Here is a 20,629-nt window from a genome sequence, read left to right as displayed (position 1 = left end):
CTCCCTGTCTAATAATCTCTGTCTAATAATAATCTCCCTGTCTAATAATAATCTCCCTGTCTAATAATCATCTCCCTGTCTAATAATCATCTCCCTGTCTAATAATCATCTCCCTGTCTAATAATAATCTCCCTGTCTAATAATCTCCGTCTAATAATAATCTCCCTGTCTAATAATCTCCGTCTAATAATAATCTCCCTGTCTAATAATCTCTTTCTAATAATAATCTCCCTGTCTAATAATAATCTCCCTGTCTAATAATAAAGAAAATAAATAAATAGCCAAAAATCATTTGCCCCTGGGCCCCGCCCCCCTGGGCCATGGGCCCCGCCCTGGTTTTTTCAGACTTTTTAAATATTTTTCATTCTCATCCCTGCATGAAATGCGTCTAGCGATTACCGTAAACCGTGTCCGAGTCTCTGACGTCTGAATGTCGTAAAATATACTTCCTTTGTTTGTCGTGAAGTTCTCAACGATTCATGATAACACGTGGCTGTCGGTTTGTGATACTGTTGATAGTATAGATCAACAAGCGGTCGTCATGCCGGGTCGTGGTAGACCTAAGGCAACTGGTGAATCACATAATAAGAACAGCAGTTCATATATTCATGGAAAACGCACAATCGATGGCGTTATTAAGTCTACAGGCGTGGGAATGGGGAGGTTTATAAATAAGTTTTACGGTATGTATTTGTTGCTAGAAAATATCTTTCACACAAATTTCTTTGTAGAAAATGATTTAATTCTAAGAGTAATAACTTTTAATTGTGTTGTTGAATGACTGTTATACTAATTATGCTACTGGACCGATTATTAATATATGTAAAGACGTACTACAAACTATTTTATGTGGTTATATTATATATTGATATCTTGTTTTATTTTAATTGATATCTAGTTGAATTGACACATTCTAGCTTTTTCGATATGTATCAATAGCTTAATTTAGACAGATGCATATATGTCATATTTTTGATATTTTGATTGTTCTAGATCATTGTTTCACTGTTTGAGATTTTAAAGTTCTCTGCTGCCCATACTCTTGTGTACAGAAGCCGCGAAAGGCCCTTCATATAATCCTTTTTTTATTCACCTTGTTATCCCGAGATAACGACACAATTAATTCAGGATCTCGAGAAAACAACACAACTAATTCGAGATCTCGAGAAAACAAAACCGTTATTTCATGATCTCGAGTAAACAGCTGAGAAATGGTTCATTCAGGTGCGCCAAGAGACTTGTGATATGCTGACTTTGGGGCTGTTTCTCATTCTGTATAGACGCAACTTTGGTCATTAGAATGTCTGGAATAATCGATCACCTAATAAGGCAATATTTTGATCAGGGGTTGACACAGGGAGAGATTGCATTAAGTCTTTTAATAAGGGATCATTTCAAAATGAGTCCGCGGCACCTCCGCAGAAGACTGGCCCGGCTTCGTCTCTACCGACGGAGATACAGTGATCCAGCTGAGATCATGAAATAATTGCTTTGTTTTCTTGAGATCTCGAAATAACGGTTTTGTTTTCTCGAGATCTCAAATTAGTTGTGTTGTTTTCTCGAGATCCTGAATTAATTATGTCGTTATCTCGGGATAACAAGATGAATAAAAAAAAAAAGATTATATGAAGGGCCTCTCGCGGCTTCCGTACTTGTGCGAATAGATTGATATTACATATTGTTTCCCATTTTTCATGCATATAAAAAAATTCATGAGCTATTTTTATCTTTATTTATTCAGAATGTTGGAGAAAACTTTTGACTTTTTAGATACAGCACTACTTTATACTTGCACACGATTATGTCATTTCTGTTATTTTTATTGCTCGATATAGAAGGCTACTGCATGATGTCACCGCGCCGCGAGATTTTGTTAGGCGCCATATTGGAAGACCAAGTACATGCACTCACAATATAAAAACAAAGTACGAGCGAGAGTAAAGTGACACGATGGCTGATAATTCTGGTTATGTGAGTACATTACCAGCTGCAGAAAGGGCACGGTATGTGGAGAAACTGGCTGTGATTGATGGGTTTGACCCATATGATAAGGCTCGGGGCAAGGGAGAATGGAAACATAAGGAGGACCGGACACCAATTCTGCCATCTGTTTGCTACCCAGACATTGTAAACTATTTGTTGTTTACACCCAGTGCCTACACTGCTGATGACTTGAAAGCCTACAAAGGGCTACAGGCTTACAATTATGTTGTTAGCAGCTTGGTTCATGATATTACAGCTGTTGTTAAGAATAACCTACACATAGTTATGGCCAAGGTAATCTTGTTGATATTTATCTTTTCAGTTGAAAAATTGATACTTTGTTCCTATTAAGGTATCCATAATTTAGGTTAATTTATCCAAATTATACATATGTATTTATGATATATGCCTACACAACTATGCTTTATTTATATAATAGGAGGGAAAGCAAGCCCCAAACCATCCTAAATTATTATTATTATTGTTATTATTATCTCATCTCATCTCATTATCTCTAGCCGCTTTATCCTGTTCTACAGGGTCGCAGGCGAGCTGGAGCCTATCCCAGCTGACTACGGGCGAAAGGCGGGGTACACCCTGGACAAGTCGCCAGGTCATCACAGGGCTGACACATAGACACAGACAACCATTCACACTCACATTCACACCTACGCTCAATTTAGAGTCACCAGTTAACCTAACCTGCATGTCTTTGGACTGTGGGGGAAACCGGAGCACCCGGAGGAAACCCACGCAGACACGGGGAGAATATGCAAACTCTGCACAGAAAGGCCCTCGCCGGCCACGGGGCTCGAACCCGGACCTTCTTGCTGTGAGGCGACAGCGCTAACCACTACACCACCGTGCCGCATTATTATTATTATTATTATTATTATTATTATTATTAAATTGTAGAAGTCTGGGAGGCTTGCTCCTCATCCAGTTATCAACTTGGGGCCAATTTAGCATGTTTTAAATCTGAATTTCTTGCGTTTGCTTACTTCAAAGTGTCCGCAGATCATGCACAGACTTATCCATTATATCCACAGTTTTTTGCCAAGTCTCACACAGGTTTCTTTCAAGTCTACTGTTGGGCCAATAAATCATAAATGAGTGATTCCACACTTATGGGTACTGAAATGGGGACATGAACTTATTCACCTAAAACCATTTCTTTTTTTACCATCAGGTCACAAAACATGTAATCTTGAATGAATGATATGTTAAAAGATAACTTTAATTTTCTGAGATGTAATAAAAACATATTTATATGCCAAAGTCAAGCCTATGAGTTCCAAAATGATGTCTGTTCCATTACTTCTGTTACGATTGTCCATCTCGCGTCTGTTACAAATTAATTACAATCTAGCTATATACCATGTTAATCTTATTGAAAGAATGTGTATGTTTATTCTACTACACATGTTTATTAATTATATTTGCTAAAACATCACCTTCCTATGCTTCAAAAAGTAATTCTACATTGTTAAAATTGAGAATCTATATGTCCACAACACTTCTGTTACGTTCTGACTTTGGCATATAAATATGTTTTTATTACATCTCAGAAAATTAAAGTTCTCTTTTAACATATCATTCATTAAAGATTACATGTTTTGTGACCTGATGGTAAAAAAAAGAAATGGTTTTAGGTGAATAAGTTCATGTCCCCATTTCAGTACCCATAAGCGTGGAATCACTCAAATAAAACAGCTCAGATTTGTTTGTTTAAGTCGTTTGCCACTCCACTTTATTCTCGTGGGTTCACATACCGCTGCCATTATTTCCCCCTAATCACGAGTTTGTTGGTCTTCCAAAATGGCGCAGGGTCTGTTTACTTCTGGTTTTGGGTGACGTCAGTGAAATCCCTCTATATTTATAATTGGTTAAAAAAATTACTAAAAATGATACGTCAAAAATTTTTGGCACGCTACGTGCGAAAATAGTAAAAAAAAAAAAAAATTTTAGGCTCACTACGCTCGCCATGGTGCCCAAATTAAAAACCTGTCTTTGCTCCTGAGGATGGAGGGTGTTGAGCGATGTCGTGCCTGCACTTTTTGTGGTGACGCCATGTTGTTCAGTACCAGAGGAAAGGAGACTTTTTTTTTTTTTAATTATTATTATTATTATTTATTTTGGGCGGCACGGTAGTGTAGTGGTTAGCGCTGTCGCCTCACAGCAAGAAGGTCCTGGGTTTGAGCCCCGGGGCCGGCGAGGGCCTTTCTGTGTGGAGTTTGCATGTTCTCCCCGTGTCCGCGTGGGTTTCCTCCGGGTGCTCCGGTTTCCCCCACAGTCCAAAGACATGGAGGTTAGGTTAACTGGTGACTCTAAATTGAGCGTAGGTGTGAATGTGAGTGTGAATGGTTGTCTGTGTCTATGTGTCAGCCCTGTGATGACCTGGCGACTTGTCCAGGGTGTACCCCGCCTTTCGCCCGTAGTCAGCTGGGATAGGCTCCAGCTTGCCTGCGACCCTGTAGAAGGATAAAGCGGCTAGAGATAATGAGATGAGATGAGATTATTTATTTTATTTTTTTTAAAAAGCACTGTCTTACGGCACGCGGCGCAGATCTGCCGAGCTTCGACTGCAAACAGATCTGCAGCTGGTTCAACCAGAACTTAGTTGATTCGTGATCGAGCACCACGTGCAGTCACAAGATTCCATTTACAGATGTCTGCACCAGCATGGGTTCGGCGTTAAAAGTTAATCAGTTAATATGTAAGATTGCTCTTTTCTGTCGTTCAGTGCATTTAAACGTCGGCTCCAAAGAACTCCAAGATGTTAAAAATTAAGCCTGGCGTCCCACATCAAAACAATCCGACCCATAGTGCAAGATCAGACAAAACGGAGGGGGGGGGGGGGGAATCTGTCAGAAGAAAGTTCTGCCACGAGCCTCTCAGTCTGCACGACTGAGGCAGTGTGACTTCTGGCAGAGTTCTAAGAGAAACGTCCAGAAGAATAGGGGCAAATATCACAACCGAGACGATCCAAGAGCTGTTCACGGGATATGAAAGAGGTCGGAGGGTAACTTATTTATGGCTTTTGTATGAAATTTTCGAAATGAATTAACTCAGTAGAGATGCCAAATATTTTGGCTTTCTGGGCCAAATTCTCACAACATATTTAAAAGACTAAAAGTGAAATAATAAAAATCCACATATTGAATTGCTATACATCAAAAAGGAAAATACGCATTCGTGGGATCTTTCTGGTTACGCATCGTTCAGTGTTTTATGATGAGAGGACTGGGCTTGTGCATCACACTGCAGCGTATAAAAGGCGAGGGGTCTCATTTCAGCCGTTACAGCCAGTCTAGATTATCCACAGTTCACGAGTTACTATAGTACATGATGGACCTTTGTGTGAAAATGTATTTGAATATACTAGAGCGGTGGCTACAATTATCGACGCCTTAGCGATCTTTTGGCCGTTGCAAAAGTAGGAAAGACTTTCAGTACGTAAACCGTGCATGAATAATTACTCAAACTTCCACCGGGAAAAAATGAGTCGATTCCCGATTACTTAGCGTATCGGATCACGTGAGACCGTTCCAAAATTATCGACACCTTTGTCCACGGTTATCGACATCCAGATGATTATTTTATTTTAAAAAAAATAATCGATATGTGGTATTAAGTTAACAAAACACAGTTTTTATTTAAAATGTGTTTTACATAGACTTATATTCAGTACAAAATGTCTTTTCTATAAATATCCGGATGTGCGTGTTTATGTAAATGAGGAAGTAATTCTAATGTTAGTAAACAAATGAACTGATAATGTTTAACCTGCGTCAGAAAATCTTTTTGTTCCACTTTCTACCCGCTTTTTAAGTATTTTCGTAGATCACATTTTGTTCATCATTCGTCGTTGTTTGTATTAATTTCTAGTTTTGTCGTTTACCAATAAATATCAACAGGGAATTGATATTGTAACCACATGAACATCCAGGTCAAAGGTCACATGTCATACCTCGAATCAAAATATAAAATGTCTACTGATATTGTAATATGTGGTAGATATTTACAACAAACTGCAAAAAATAAATACATTTTCTGAATGGAGGGCGGCACGGTGGTGTAATGGTTAGCGCTGTCGCCTCACAGCAAGAAGGTCCTGGGTTCGAGCCCCGGGGCCGGCGAGGGCCTTTCTGTGCGGAGTTTGCATGTTCTCTCCGTGTCCGCGTGGGTTTCCTCCGGGTGCTCCGGTTTCCCCCACAGTCCAAAGACATGCAGGTTAGGTTAACTGGTGACACTAAATTGAGCGTAGGTGTGAATGTGAGTGTGAATGGTTGTCTGTGTCTATGTGTCAGCCCTGTGATGACCTGGCGACTTGTCCAGGGTGTACCCCGCCTTTCGCCCGTAGTCAGCTGGGATAGGCTCCAGCTTGCCTGCGACCCTGTAGAACAGGATAAAGCGGCTACAGATAATGAGATGAGATTTAAGTCTGCTCTAATTCTGTTTATTGCAATCGGATTCCAAGTACACTATAAACATTCCATTCTGTTATGAATCAGAAAAAAAAATGATTATAAATCACAGCACTTTTATTTTTTTAAAGTACTTCATCTACTTCAACAATGTGACACAAAGATCGATCCATAACAGTTGTAAACGTCACTTAATCCCACAGGGTGTCGATAATGGTGGACACCGGTGAAAGCGATCACTATTATCGACACCTCACGTGACTCTCAAACGTGTGTTTAGATACAAAATAGCGGCTGTCAAATGAAAGAGTAAGAAAGAAAGTAGGTTACGATGAGGAGATCATGAAATATCGGTGGATTTGATCAGTAAAAACACATCCATGATCTTTCCACCATGCTTACCTGCGATGATGATGATGACGTCCGGGTTTTCTGAAAAATTGCTGATCGTGCTGAAAAAAAATTCCATCTCAGGTAACGAGCTGTCATCAGACGACAAGATCAAAGGGAGAGGCGGGTCTTCAGGTTGATTAATTAACCAGTGATGACTCTCGGAACTGAAACTCACCTTTTACAAAATTGTTTATTGGTAAATCTGAAAAGGTGTCGATAATTATGGACTGTCGATAATTGTAGCCGCTGCTCTAGTGCATAAACGATTCGAATATTGTGAAAAAAATTTTTTACATAATATTCTATATTCGTTCCATGGAAAGTGAAATATTTCAAGCCTTCTTTTGTTTTAATTGTGACGATTCTGGCTTATAGCTCATGAAAATCAGAAATCCAGTAAATCAAATTATTAGAATATTTCTGAAGATCGATCAAAAGGATTTACAATACAGAAATGTCCAACTTCTGAAAAGTATGTTCAGTGACACGCTCAATACTTGACTGGAGCTCCTTTACCACGAATTACTGCATCAGTGCGGCGTGGCATGGAGGCGAGCAGCCTGTGGCACTGCTGAGGTCTTACTGAAGCCCAAGTTGCTTTGATAGCTGCCTTCAGCTCGTCTAGTTAAACTCAAAATACATAACATGCTCGTCCGTGTGAAAACTGCCCGTTTGATTTACCCAATTTGTTCCAGGCGTCCAATTAAATATGATCACATTTGTGCCAAAAGCTGCCAATTATCTCTACAGCTTCCTTCCAAGCTTCATTCGTCTTTGTAACGAATCTGTATACATTTAATAAGCAGTCGTATACGACAGGATGTGATGAAATCACGGTTCTTCTTCTTCCATTTCCAAGCAATAAGAGCTAATCACAGGTAGGAACTCAAGTTGTGGGTGCGGAAATGGGGGAGAAAAAAAAAGTCAGCTGACGTGCCCACTTTTCACTCAGTATTGAAGTTTCTGGAAAGGTTATGAGTTCAAATCCCAGAACTTCTGGAGAATGGCAGGTGAATAAAGGTAAACGCAGTGGATCACAGAGTAAACTGCATCTCGTCTTGAGTCGTGATGCTTAAGCGGTCACAACAGGCTGCTTTTATTGAATAGATCTTTGAGAGCGAGCTGAAGACTGGGCATCCTCGGACATCATCTTCCAGGCTCGTAGCAGAGACTCAGATTGTTTTGCAGGTCAAGGGGCCTACAGGGCCCCTCCTGGGGAAAAAAAAACAGGGGCCCATTTCTACAATGGGGGGCCCAGTGATTATCCTTCAGTTGAAGCGAACCTAGTGAGCGAAGCGAGCCCAATGAACAGTTGGGGCAGCCCAGGGGCTGTTTTTTTCTTCTCAATTCTGTTTTTTTTTTTTTTGTATTAGAAGCCATATGAAGCAATGTAGATGACAAAAATCAATGCTTCAACCAAATATATTGAGATATTGTTTAATCAGTGGCAATATTTTGGAATTCAACCACGGGCCACTATATATCACATCTATATTATCTCCTCCTTGTAAATTATAATTTATTTTATTAACTTGTTTTCAGTTTGGTGTAGGTCTATAGTAGTAGTAGTCGTCACCAGTGGTAGTGGTGGTAGTAGTAGTGGTTGCTGTTGTAGTAGTTGATGTTGCAGTAGTAGTTGTTGTTGTAACTCTAGTATGACCTTGGGTATCAGGGGTATCAGTTTTTTCAGGTGAATGTACTCTCTTTCTGCCAAAGAATGACAAAATAGATGTATTTTTCTTTTTTTTTTTCTTATCCATGTTTTCTTGTCTCTTTCGAATATTCGTACATAGACCGTAAGACACCACCTAGCGAAAGACTTGGATCAGGTTTTACTCGCTTGGGACGCTACAAATGGGGCGGCGTAAATACATGAACGGGTCCGACGTATATTCAATACGGCGGCAGTCAAAACAAATTCATCCGATGCTGAAATCTGTTGAATATCCAGATAATTATGTTGGAAGTTGCATATTTGTGCAAGATTTTTGATATTGAGACCATGAAGTCAAGTAATACCAGTCCCCCCAGGATTCCGCGGGCCTTTTTTGTGATTGTTGCGGGCTAAAATGTCTGATGTTGCGGGGGGTTTTCCAAAAAATTGCGATGAAAGTTTCGGTGTTTTTTAGGTTTTTGTTGCGATTACATTGCGGGAGGAAGTGAAAGTTGCGAGAAATTGTTGCGATTTTCTCTTTTTGTGATTAAAATTGAGTGATATGTTAAATATTAAGTTATTACTGAAAAACTATTGATTAAAAAAACAAAGACACTGAGAAATGGTCCTATAAACAACTTTACCAATATAAAAGATTACCAGGACTACAAAAATGCAGAAAAATAGGCTTTACTTATCCAAATGCACCTGTTGGTTCAAAAGTTAAAGTGCATAGAACCTCACAGCACAACATGAAGTTACCTTCAAATATAATATAAATGCCTCAGCTTTCATGTAAGAAAAAAAGACTATTAATACTAGTACTGTGTGCAGGCAGTCTCTCCTGAAGACTAAATTAAACAATAATTATAAACTAATAAAATAAATGGCTCAGGCTTCATAGAAGAAAAAAACAATTTGAACAGAATCTCACAGTATGATGCTGAAGCTGCCTAAACAATGGAAAATAAAATACCATTTTAGCAAAAATGTTGGCATCCATTAATTTCTTGTATTAAGTAAAACAATAATGTAAAGTGCACACAGTCCTTCACTGTAAACATAACACACTTTCAGTAACAGAATTTAAGCCTACATAAACACTGACTCGCACATGCTGCTTCTCTTGAACGTATACACGGAAGTAAGCAGTGTTGCAAGATACTGCTGACGTTTTCCAGCCCAAAATATATTCAAAACCCGCCAAAATGCACTTGAAACCCCCCAACTGGGCGGGAAACCGCCCAATCTGGCAACACTGGAAGTAAGGCGGAAGGTAGTTTGTGGACGTCACCTCAAGACGACGCCAACGATTGGTCAAATTTGCAGGAAAGTTGCGGTGATTGGATATAATTGCAACACCGCCCTGAATTCGCGGGGATTGGTTGAATTTGCATTGAAGTTGCAAATCGCAACATCGCGAAATCCTGGAGGGTCTGTAATACGCCACGAAACGTTCCAAATAGGCTATAAAATGCTCACGTCCATATTGGCCCCTGCCCCTCTCGACAATGCGTTCATTATTCGAAATAGTGCGTCTTGGACGCGGGCGCGCCAACAATCTGAGTCTCCGTCGTAGTACTCGAGTCCGACTCGTGCCCTAATTTTAAGGACTCGTGACTCGACTTGGACTTGAGCACTGATGACTCTGACTCGTAAATTGGAGACGAGGATTTTTTCTTTAGTTTTTTGTAACATGGCATAATAATTTGGCATAAGATATTTATATCTACATTAATTTTGCACTAATATCGTGCAAGAGTGTCACACCTGCACAGGACTGAAGCGCAATCAGCGCGCCGATATAAAAACTGAAAACACGCTTATTTTGCAAAGTACTGACTTGCGTTGCTGACACATTACCGAGCCTTATTTCCTTGTTTGGTTTCGTGTTCCTCGTCTCCGATTCTGCCGAGCCTCCGATTAGCCTGTTTGTGGCTCGCTCGACCTATTGCCTGTTTTACGATTTTGCCTGCCGTTCTGGATCGTCTTCACTTGTATTAATAAACACACCTTCTGCACCTCCATCCGTCGCCCAACCGTCTCTGAGAGAATACTTCACGCTCCCTGATAAAGAGAATGCACATTCGCCGTCATGTTCAGGAACAAACTAATGTTAACGGCGCTGAAACAAACAGCCGCCGTCAGATGGTGCGGTTGGAGCCTTGTTCTCGACTCGAAGTTATTGTTATGACTTGGACTTGAACACTGGGGACTCGAGGTTTAGTGACTCGACTCCAACACTGGTTAGAGATCCGAGAAGTCCATACGCTGCTAATAACTGAAAAACCAAGGCTCAGGTAAGCGAGAGAGCGATTTCTCTGGAGCGTTCCGTTTTCTTCCCCGCCGTCATTTGAAGGAAAGGTACTAATTCTGGGAGGCTGATAACAGGCTTAGCAGAGAGAGAGGAAAGCGAGACCGAGAGAACGGTCCTTTCCGGCCCATGCGCCTCGCTGCTGGCGGTTTGCCTCCTTGATTTAAACTCCAAGCGATGAAAAGGGTCACTCAGCCTTCTGGGATTGATGGCGGGGCCTGTCATCGGAGCAAAGTTGCGTGTTACCAGACAGCTCGAATAAAGACGGAGTTTCCACTGGCGGAGTCCAGCGCCCGACCACAAGCCTCCTTACACCGGTTTTGCATCATTATCTATCTTCACTTGCATTAATAAACACACCTTCTGCACTTCCAACCATCTCTGACAGAATACTTCACACTCCCTGATACAGAGAAGCACATTCACCTGTTCATCCGGCATGTTAAAGGATATGGGACATGGATTTTTTTCTGGGTATAATTATGTATAAAGGACATAAGAAATGCCATCTAAATCACTGCAGGGCGTCAAAAATGTGAAAATCATCACATTATTCAAGTTTTTTTATACATCAGCGTAAAACAAGGATTCGTTAATGAGCTAGGTGGTCACGTGACCCGTGACGTCACAAAAACTTTCCAAGGAGCCAGCGCTTGGGAATCTAATGTAAACAGGTTACCGAAATGGACACCATCGACAGTGACATTCCCGATGTTTCACAGAGATGTGAAGTTAGACCCTATCAATTCGAACCGATAGCTGGAAATTCACATGAACATGGATCTTGTGTTTACTCTGACGGGTCAGATGATTCTGAGAGTGAGAGTTCATTCAGCCCTCATGAAACTGAAAGCGGTCGGCTCCATAACACTTCCTGGTAAGTTAAAAACAATTCTGCTCAAAGGCTAATGATCTGTTGAAAGAAGTATTATTTTTGTATCATACATTGAAAGTTCATCATAGATCTAGCTAAAGTCCGTTGCAAGCTAGTTTTTTTTTTTTTGCTGATATTTTTCGAGATTGATTGAGATACAATGCTTCCAGAGTCCGAGATGAAAACATTCAAAATGGCGAAACGAGTCAGAATTATGATAATAATTGATACACCCAAAATTATAATACTAATCCTTACCGCATGAGGCCCATGGTAAAACTACACTTCCAGGAGGGGCTGCCGTCTGCCTCCCAAGCCGGCCGAGAGCGCTCCTCGTCGGGCACGGCCAGGCGGGCGAATGCCCTGGTTCATCCGCCCTGTCTAAAAAATAATGGTACAACTCCGAGTGAAGGTAAATTTGGCTTGGCAATTAATATCGCTCAGTACCTGAGTATTAATGTTGAAAGAATCCTCAGTGAAATGGTCCGAACACAGTTTGTGGGAAACAGTAGGTGCAAAGTTTTTTCTACGGCAGTAGTGAGCCCACACTTTCCTCAGCTTCGGGTCCTTGGGGAATGCAAAAAAGCTTACTCCAGGGCATTTCCCATTGGAATTATTGCAACCATAAGCAGCACAATACACCATGATGTCCAATGTACGTTAAAGACTATAAAAACAATTTTCTTGTCATTCACTTCTCCATATTCATCTACCCGCTTGTGCTGTGCCCGAAAGTTTTTGTGACATATGATCACGTGACAGCGGCTCTTCCGGTTGTAGAAAATGCATATCGGAGCTCGAGCAGAAATGCCATATAATCATCACGAATATAACGATTTTGCTGAATTTAATAGATGATTTTGTATTTGTTGATGCAATTAATTCATATTTTTAATGGAAAGAAACTGATATAGCGTGCATTTATGTTTCATGTCCCATATCCTTTAAGGAACAAACAAGCGTTAATGGCGCTGAAACAGCCGCCGTCGAACGGTGCAGTTGGAGTCGTGTTCTCAACTCAGCCTCGACTCGAAAATTCTTTTTAAATGACTTGGACTGGGGGACTCGGACTCGAGGTTGAGTGACTCGACTCCAACACCGTCTTCTTCAGAGGCGTAAACCGAAGGAGACGGAAAGACTAGTCGTCGTCCTCTTAGCGCCTCACCTGAGTGTCGAGTCGAAATTCGCCGAGTATCTGTCAGCAGCCAGAAGTTTGCGCTCGTCTCTTTCAGCACACCTCTGTGGCTATTTATAGCGCCAGACAAGCCGAAGAGTCGCATCTCAGGAGGACGGCGAGCAGAGCTCAGAGCTCAGAGCTGCCTGTAAAAGGCAATGTCACTTCCACTGCTCACGCTCCCACGAAGCTAGAGAGAGCACACTTAATCACTCATCTAGAAGCATGTTTGCACACTCACTCCGCTCCTCACTCGTACTGTCTTTAATGTTAGTTCCAGCTTCTCCTTGAACGTTGGTTTCTCCGCCGCTCGATGACGAAGCGCCAAGAACGAACCCACTTTTTAGCGGTTTTGCGATTTGCTTAGTCACACTTAGCGGAGCGTGATGTACTGAAAGAGCGTGTTGTCTTGTCTCAGCATCAGCAGGAGCTGTTGGCGATGAAGCATCAGCAGGAGCTGCTGGAGCACCAGAGGAAGCTGGAGCGGCATCGTCGTGAGCAGGAGCTGGAGAAACAGCAACGCGAGCAGAAACTGCAGCTGCTCAAAAACAAGGAGCGTGGCCAGGAGAGTAAGTACACACACACACACACACACACACACACACACGTTTTCTGTACCTCTTTTAGCATGCTGCATTGTAATTCTTATTATAATCACCAGCTATGTTATTAGGAACACCTCATTTTTGCATTTATCCAGTGAGCCAATCACGTCGCAGCAGCGCAATGCATAAAAATGACGTCACGTGTGATCTCTGTGACTTTGACCGTAGTACGGTTGCTGATGCCTGGGAACAGTCTCTCGAGTTCAGACAGAATCTCGTGAGCAGCAGTTCCTCAGGCAGAAGCGCCTTGCTGATGATGAGAGAGGTCAGAGATAAATGACCGGACTGGTTCACGCTGACTGGAAGGCTGTGGTAACTCAAATAACCACTCTTTCCAACCATAATAAACAGAAAAGCATCTCAGTACGCACAACACGTCAAAGCTCGAGGAGCAAAGGCTACAACAGCAGAAGATCGTATCAAGTTCCAGTTGGCACAGGCTCAATGAAACCAGACAGTTGAAGACTGGAAGAACATCACCTGGACTTTTTCACATCCTCAGCTGGATCATAATAAAGTGGACAGTTCCAAAAACGTAGTCCTTCATACGCTCTACCAGGCGAGTAAAAGCTCCTGGATGGTGCCCGGTCCAGTGTTTGGTTTGCTCCAGAAATCTGACTGACTCAAAGAGGCGATAGTCAAACTAATCAGCAAGTCAAATGCATTAAAAACGACTTATTAACTGAGCGCAACGTCGCATTTTTACGGGAAAATATCACACCGAGGTCTTGACAGTACGGACCGAGCCGAGCAAAAAGACCTCGGTCTGAAGTCTTCCCGTCAAAACCGATCAAGCGAGGTTTATTTTATTTCTGAGATTAAAATAAATAGTCATTATAACGAGGCGTAACGCTGCTTTCTTTCAGTCACGCCATATTTGTCGCATAGTCGAGTCACGCATGCAGAATAAACAGCTCGCGGTTTCAAAACTGAATTTCGGTTAGAGGTTTCTGAACGCTCTTCTGCGTTGCTCATTACTTGAATAACTCAGTGACTTGTTTGTCTTTTGTGTTTCCATCACCCACAAGCATTATGGGAAAATTCTGCCTGCTAAGGAACCAATCAGAGCGCACGATTTTACCGGAAGTAGCTCGTGCTGTATAATATATTATCGATTGAAGCAAACAAACTTCGACAAGTTCCCAGAAAGGGGACGGCCGTATCGCCATAGAGCCGCTTTTTTTTTTTTTTTTAATTGTCGAGAATATATATATATATATATATATATATATATATATATATATATATATATATATTATAATACCAAAAAAATACGTAAAGGATTCTTGACAAATAAGGATTCTTGACAAATGAGGACTAGACGCGTAATGGCGTATGCGTCCTATACTTACACTACCGTTCAAAAGTTTGGGGTCACTTTGAAATGTCCTTCTTTTTGAAAGAAAAGCACTGTTCTTTTCAATGAAGATCACTTTAAACTAATCAGAAATCCACTCTATACATTGCTAATGTGGTAAATGACTATTCTAGCTGCAAATGTCTGGTTTTTGGTGCAATATCTCCATAGGTGTATAGAGGCCCATTTCCAGCAACTATCACTCCAGTCCATGTAAGCCCATGTTTACATTAGACCGTATCAGCGGATCATCAGATTAACGTTTTTAAAACGATTAGCGTGCACACAGCAACACCAATACACGATTTGCGTGCACACAGCAACACCAATACATGGATACGCTCGGCTCCGCAGGCATCCTGTGCTCCAAATCACTCCGCCCTGAACAGCGAGTGCCCTCTGGAGGGTGCGCACTCCGGCCCTGTGCAGTTCACACAGCGCGCGAGTATAGCACACTAGCAGTGTTTTCGGGACTGAGCCGCTGTGTGTGTGATCCCAGCGCATATCACTTACCACTTGCAAGTGGAAGGATGGCAAGCCTAAAGACAATCATAACTACACAATGGCCAGTATTTGCATCAGTATTTGCAGTATTTTCATACTTTTATACTCTTTAATGAAAGGTGATACAAGGCGGAAGTCCGCGCCGTTTTTCAGCAGTCGCGTCACATGACCAACGCCAGCGAATCAGGAAGGTGGATGTCACAGTGACGTTGTCCAATGAGACGCCAGCTAGAGCTCAGCACAGCGTATCCGCGTATTCTCAATGTTTACACAGCACCGGAGCTGACACGATCTGGATTGAATACGTGGACCCTGGCGGATTCCCGTTTCCCGGCGTTTCCAGGCGGTTTAATGTAAACGAACAGTGCATCCGCGAAGAAAACGAGACAGATACGGTCTAATGTAAACGTAGTCTAATGGTACAATGTGTTTGCTCATTGCCTCAGAAGGCTAATGGATGATTAGAAAACCCTTGTACAATCATGTTAGCACAGCTGAAAACAGTTGAGCTCTTTAGAGAAGCTATAAAACTGACCTTCCTTTGAGCAGATTGAGTTTCTGGAGCATCACATTTGTGGGGTCGATTAAATGCTCAGAAAAATGTCTCAACTATATTTTCTGTTCATTTTACAACTTATGGTGGTAAATAAAAGTGTGACTTTTCATGGAAAACACAAAATTGTCTGGGTGACCCCAAACTTTTGAGCGGTAGTGTATTTACATAAACACCATTTTGAGCATAACAAAGGCTGCAGGAGAAAATATAACAAAACAACAAGAAAATAATAATTAAAAAAACAACAATGGAAAAATACAACTTTACAACAACAAAATATATATACAGAAAAATTCATATTCCTTCGACAAACAGTTGCTATTTCGTTTAATTTTATTAGTCGATTACTTCATTAAATAACGAATATTTTTAAGGTTACGCTTGTAAGATATAGAGCAGTTGGTATCAGTTTTGTCAATTAATATGTTCCACACTTTAGGCCACACCAATTTAATTAGCTGGTTCTCTTATTTTTTCAGGAAAAATATGAAGCGAGCGGGCGAAATAAAAATAAAATTTAAAAAATGCTCTGATGGGGGGCGTCGTGGCTCAGGTGGATGGGGCGCCGTGCCATGGATCCGGGGACCCGGGTTCGGTTCCAGTCCGAGGTCATTTCCCGATCTCTCCCCGTCTCTCTCTCCCACTCATTTCCTGTCTCTGCACTGTCCTATCCAATAAAGGTGAAAAAGCCCAAAAAATATCGTTTAAAAAAAATGCTCTGATGGTAAAATTAGCGGTGGAAATAGACCAAACAATACAGGCAAACCAGTAAACAGAATTTCAACACACCCGTCAACGATTTTACGCTTCTGTTCGCTGAATATCCTAACAATCACAAACACAGGCTTTGCAGGACTCCCCTCCACAGCCATGTTTCTTCCACAAGTCTTTATCGAAAGTGAAAGGGGCGATTTGACTGGTTTTCGACGTCACGTGACCTTTTCTGTTGGTGGGAGTTTGATTTCGATTTTTATTTTTTTCATTTTGTATTTTCTTCAAGCGGCGATTCCGAGAACCAATTAATTGAATTGGTGTGGCCTGAACACCCAAAAAATCAGACTTATTTATTTATTTTTTAATACACAATTTTACCAGAAGTAGCTCGTGCTGTATAATATATTAGGCCAAATAAAAAAAAATAGTGTTTCCGGTAACCCGACCGATCGAGAATTTCCGCGTCGAAATTGCGGACCGTAAAGTTTTTATTACAAATTTCCCTCGATATTTTAGTGTAAGCGGCGTTAGTTTGTCATAATTTTTTGTTTCAACGCATTCAAGTTGTGAAAGAAACGATAAAAAGTAAAATGTTTCGCCACTTCTATCAGCCCTCCTGCATAAACATGGAAGCGCACTTGTATACTGAAGGAGGAAGGGAAAACTGAGCCGAGCCGCCATTTTGAATCCTCATTCAAGGCTGTAATGCAAATTGCTTCCTCTTCAGTATACAAGTGCACTTCCATGGCAGGGAAAAACACTACATTTTACCGCCTATGTAGTCCCCTATTTATACAAATAGGAGTCATTCAGGATTCAGCCATGTTTTTGCTCGGTGTTTTTGCTCGACCCAAGTTCTACAGTAGGCTAGGCTAGGCCGTCTGCTTTTAATGGAAGTAGCCTAGGACGTTATTTTCACGTTATTTCTTGATAACGCGTTTTCACGTTATTGCATGGAAATATCATGAAATATCGCTTCCGTAGATCATAACTCGAACTCTCGCGATATTTTTTTTTATTCGTTTAAAGATTTAAAACACTTATTTTATTATGATGTGTGGTATAAAGGATTCTGTGCCAAAATGCTATTTTGTAAGATGTTTACTTGTGTTAATTTTTTCGAACAAAAAAAAAAACTTTCCTACCTACCGACCTTATTTTAGTATTTCATGTTACTGGAAACACACTATTTTTTTTTTTTTTTGGCCTTATCGATTTTTCAAGCGTAGGTCATAAAAAGAATTTTCCCCGACGCCTGATTATTTTTGTTTAGTGGACCGAAAGCTACTGAATTCGAATCGCAGACTTCCAGTTTTATTTGTTTTTGTTTTTTAAACGGAACAATTAATGAATTTATCTCGACGTGGCCCTGAATTCGCCGCTATTTTTTCCTGCTTCACCATGACGCAATACAAGATACTACGTTGTGTATCACATGGTGGAGCTTTCCCTGTTCGTGTAAGGTATTGTGGGATACAAATTTGAAGCAGGAGAGAAAAACGGAGGACGTGAGTGTGCGAATGAAACGTGAAAGGCTGACTACAGTAACGGAAAGAAAGCGAGAAGAAAAGACGTTATGTTATATACGAAGGAAAGGAAACGCGGGACCAAACTAATAAATATCGGCGCTCGGCGAGCACCTCGGTGTGATCAGCTGTTCAGATTGATGGAACCGTCAGCGCACCGTCAAAGGTAAACCTGCACATCCGTGCACACACACGGACTTCCTCTGTCTGCGCGTTATTTGCTCAGATTAAATAACTTCCCAGCCACAGAACAGAATGGCCTGTTGTTGGTTTTTTTTTTTGAGATATTACAGAAATAAACATACATCACTATGACCAAGTTTCAGAGGGAACTAAATTTCACCGATTTTATGAACTCGAAAGGCCGTCTAGCTTTAAACATAGCAAATGACTAAAACACAAATAGCCTTGGCGTGGAATCTTGAACCCCCAGACGCCCACGCTACGGATTTTCTAACCCTGAGTATTCCACCTTATCTAATGGAGCGGGTTTTTTATGCAGACAAGAAGCATTTGTGCATACCAGCTATCGGTAGTCTTTGAGGTGCGAGTCCTCGAGTGCAGCAGCCACAGAGATGTATAAGAAGATAACAGTGAAACATTCCCTTTTATGACTTGTAATACAGAGACAGAGAGCAAAGGTTGATGAGATTTTTGTTGTTTTGTTTTGTTTTGCTTTGCTGATAATGAGCCCGATCGGAGCAGTCTCCGATTCGGATTTCAGCATGTATTTCTTCCTTTAATTCCCATCTGGTCACAACCGGAGCGTGAACCCAAGAGTCCTCTGAGCTGCAAGTCCGTTAAAAGTCCCACGTAGCCTGCAGGGCCCGCTGAGATTAGAAAGCACACTCCTCCTCACTCCTCCTACTGCTGATCACCCGCTTTCTTATCTGCCACCTGAGATGCTGCTCACCTGCCGCCGCCGGAAGTTTGTGGGTCGGTGAGTGGGTGTGTGAAGCTGGCAGAGGTCTCCGGAGGCTTGCTTACAGATGAGAAAGGTGCAAGTTGTAGAGAGAGCTGTGAGAAAATGCACCTTCCTTTCCAGAAAGAGAAATAAACACGCAGCTTTGTCGAACTGACACCGTCTCGCCGGTATTGTTCTATGAATTTGCTCTCTTTCTGACTGTAAAGGGAAGACACCTTACCCCAAAAACTACTGAGACGTCTCTGTGACGGAAACCGCACGGCGCTGTACCGGTAGCTGTAGAGGAAGGCGATTCCGATGATTACGGCTTATTTACATGATCTGTATTTCGTGATAGTCAGAAAAAAAGGAAAGAGACGCACGGAAAATTCCCCCGTGTTTTAAAACAATTCCGAAGACGGGTTCCATTTTGAGTCAAGTTCCTCTCAAGGTTTCCTCTTTATGTCCTCTCAAGGAGTTTTCTTAGCCTCTGTCACAGCGATTCACTCAGTCCGAGTCCACGTCTGCGTTCGGGTTTCTGTTTATCATTAAAAGTAACGGACGAACGAGTTTAGTTGCGCTTGTCGGTCATGTCCGCAACATCTCGATCTTGTTTTATAAGTTGCAAAATCAAGTGCGCTTGATTGTACTGTTCAGTGATGCCTGCACTGGTGTGATGGACCCCGAAATATCCTGTAATGGTGGTGAGGATGAGTTACAGCACGGCAGCTGTTTACAGAAGTGGGCAACACGTAATGGAGCAAAACCGCTTGAAATTATAGTCTCGGCTTAAAGCTAGACTGCCTTTCAGATTTTACAAGTGTAGGTCATAAAGAGAATTTTCCCCGACACGCGATTGTTTTTGCTCCGTGGACCGAAAGCTACTGAATTCGAATCACAGACTTCAAATTTTACTTTATTTTTTAAAAAATAGAACAGTTAATTAATTTAAGGCCACATGGCCCTAAATTCTCGGCTATTTGTGTCAGAAAACAGAATCCAGGGACACATGTCGGCCCGGGGGCATTTTGAGTTATTGACAGATTCAGAAAGTACAGTTTCTAAGCTTTCCAATGATGCCTTCCATGTGGAGATCTGACAATATTTGAAGAATGTGTGGCCTTTTGAAAGTGTATACTTCTTAAAACAGAAAAGGGAGAAAATCGCCCTCAAAGTTTTCCATCTCAGCTACTCTGGGTGCAGGGCGGGCACATAATGGTGCTCGTTTGCATGACATTAAGGAAAGCCCTACCCCCTACGAGCTAGCATGATGCTACTTTCATGTAAACAAAGATCACCACGTCAATTTTCCTTCCATGCAAAGTATGCCCAACACAATTATGAAGTACAAAAATAAGTCCTAAAGTAAACTTTAACGTTTTGTGGTTGAAAAATTACTCACACCGTAAGAAAGAAAGATAGCACGATGATGACACAACTAACACAACACTAGTTTCATGTAAAGCCTCGGTCACAACCGGCCGTACGGTACGTGCTCCTACGGCCGGTCTACACGCAGAGAGTGCGCGTGTGAAAAGCACGAGAGCGCGCGTGTGATGTGCTGATTTTCGAGCCGCAGACCGGCCGCAGAGGTTCTTTGTCATGTCAAACAAACTCTACAGGCGCTTACGTTTTTTTCAGGTT

The 20,629-nt window shown here is 41.6% G+C and overlaps 1 protein-coding gene across 5 annotated transcripts in view; it reads left to right on the top strand.

The window, feature by feature from the left end:
• The window catches only part of hdac4 (histone deacetylase 4), a 588,646-nt gene that overhangs the window by 391,102 nt on the left and 176,915 nt on the right, over positions 1-20,629 (top strand). For all 5 annotated transcript variants that reach the window (XM_060930285.1, XM_060930286.1, XM_060930288.1 and 2 more), the window contains one exon: positions 13,238-13,388. In XM_060930285.1, the coding sequence (XP_060786268.1) occupies positions 13,238-13,388 (151 nt within the window). The remainder of the gene's footprint in view (positions 1-13,237; positions 13,389-20,629) is intronic.

This window comes from Neoarius graeffei, chromosome 9, assembly GCF_027579695.1.
Source record: "Neoarius graeffei isolate fNeoGra1 chromosome 9, fNeoGra1.pri, whole genome shotgun sequence".
In the NCBI taxonomy this organism is placed as follows: domain Eukaryota; kingdom Metazoa; phylum Chordata; class Actinopteri; order Siluriformes; family Ariidae; genus Neoarius; species Neoarius graeffei.
Note: the sequence above shows the minus strand (reverse complement) of the source record. Positions and strands in the feature narration are given on the sequence as shown.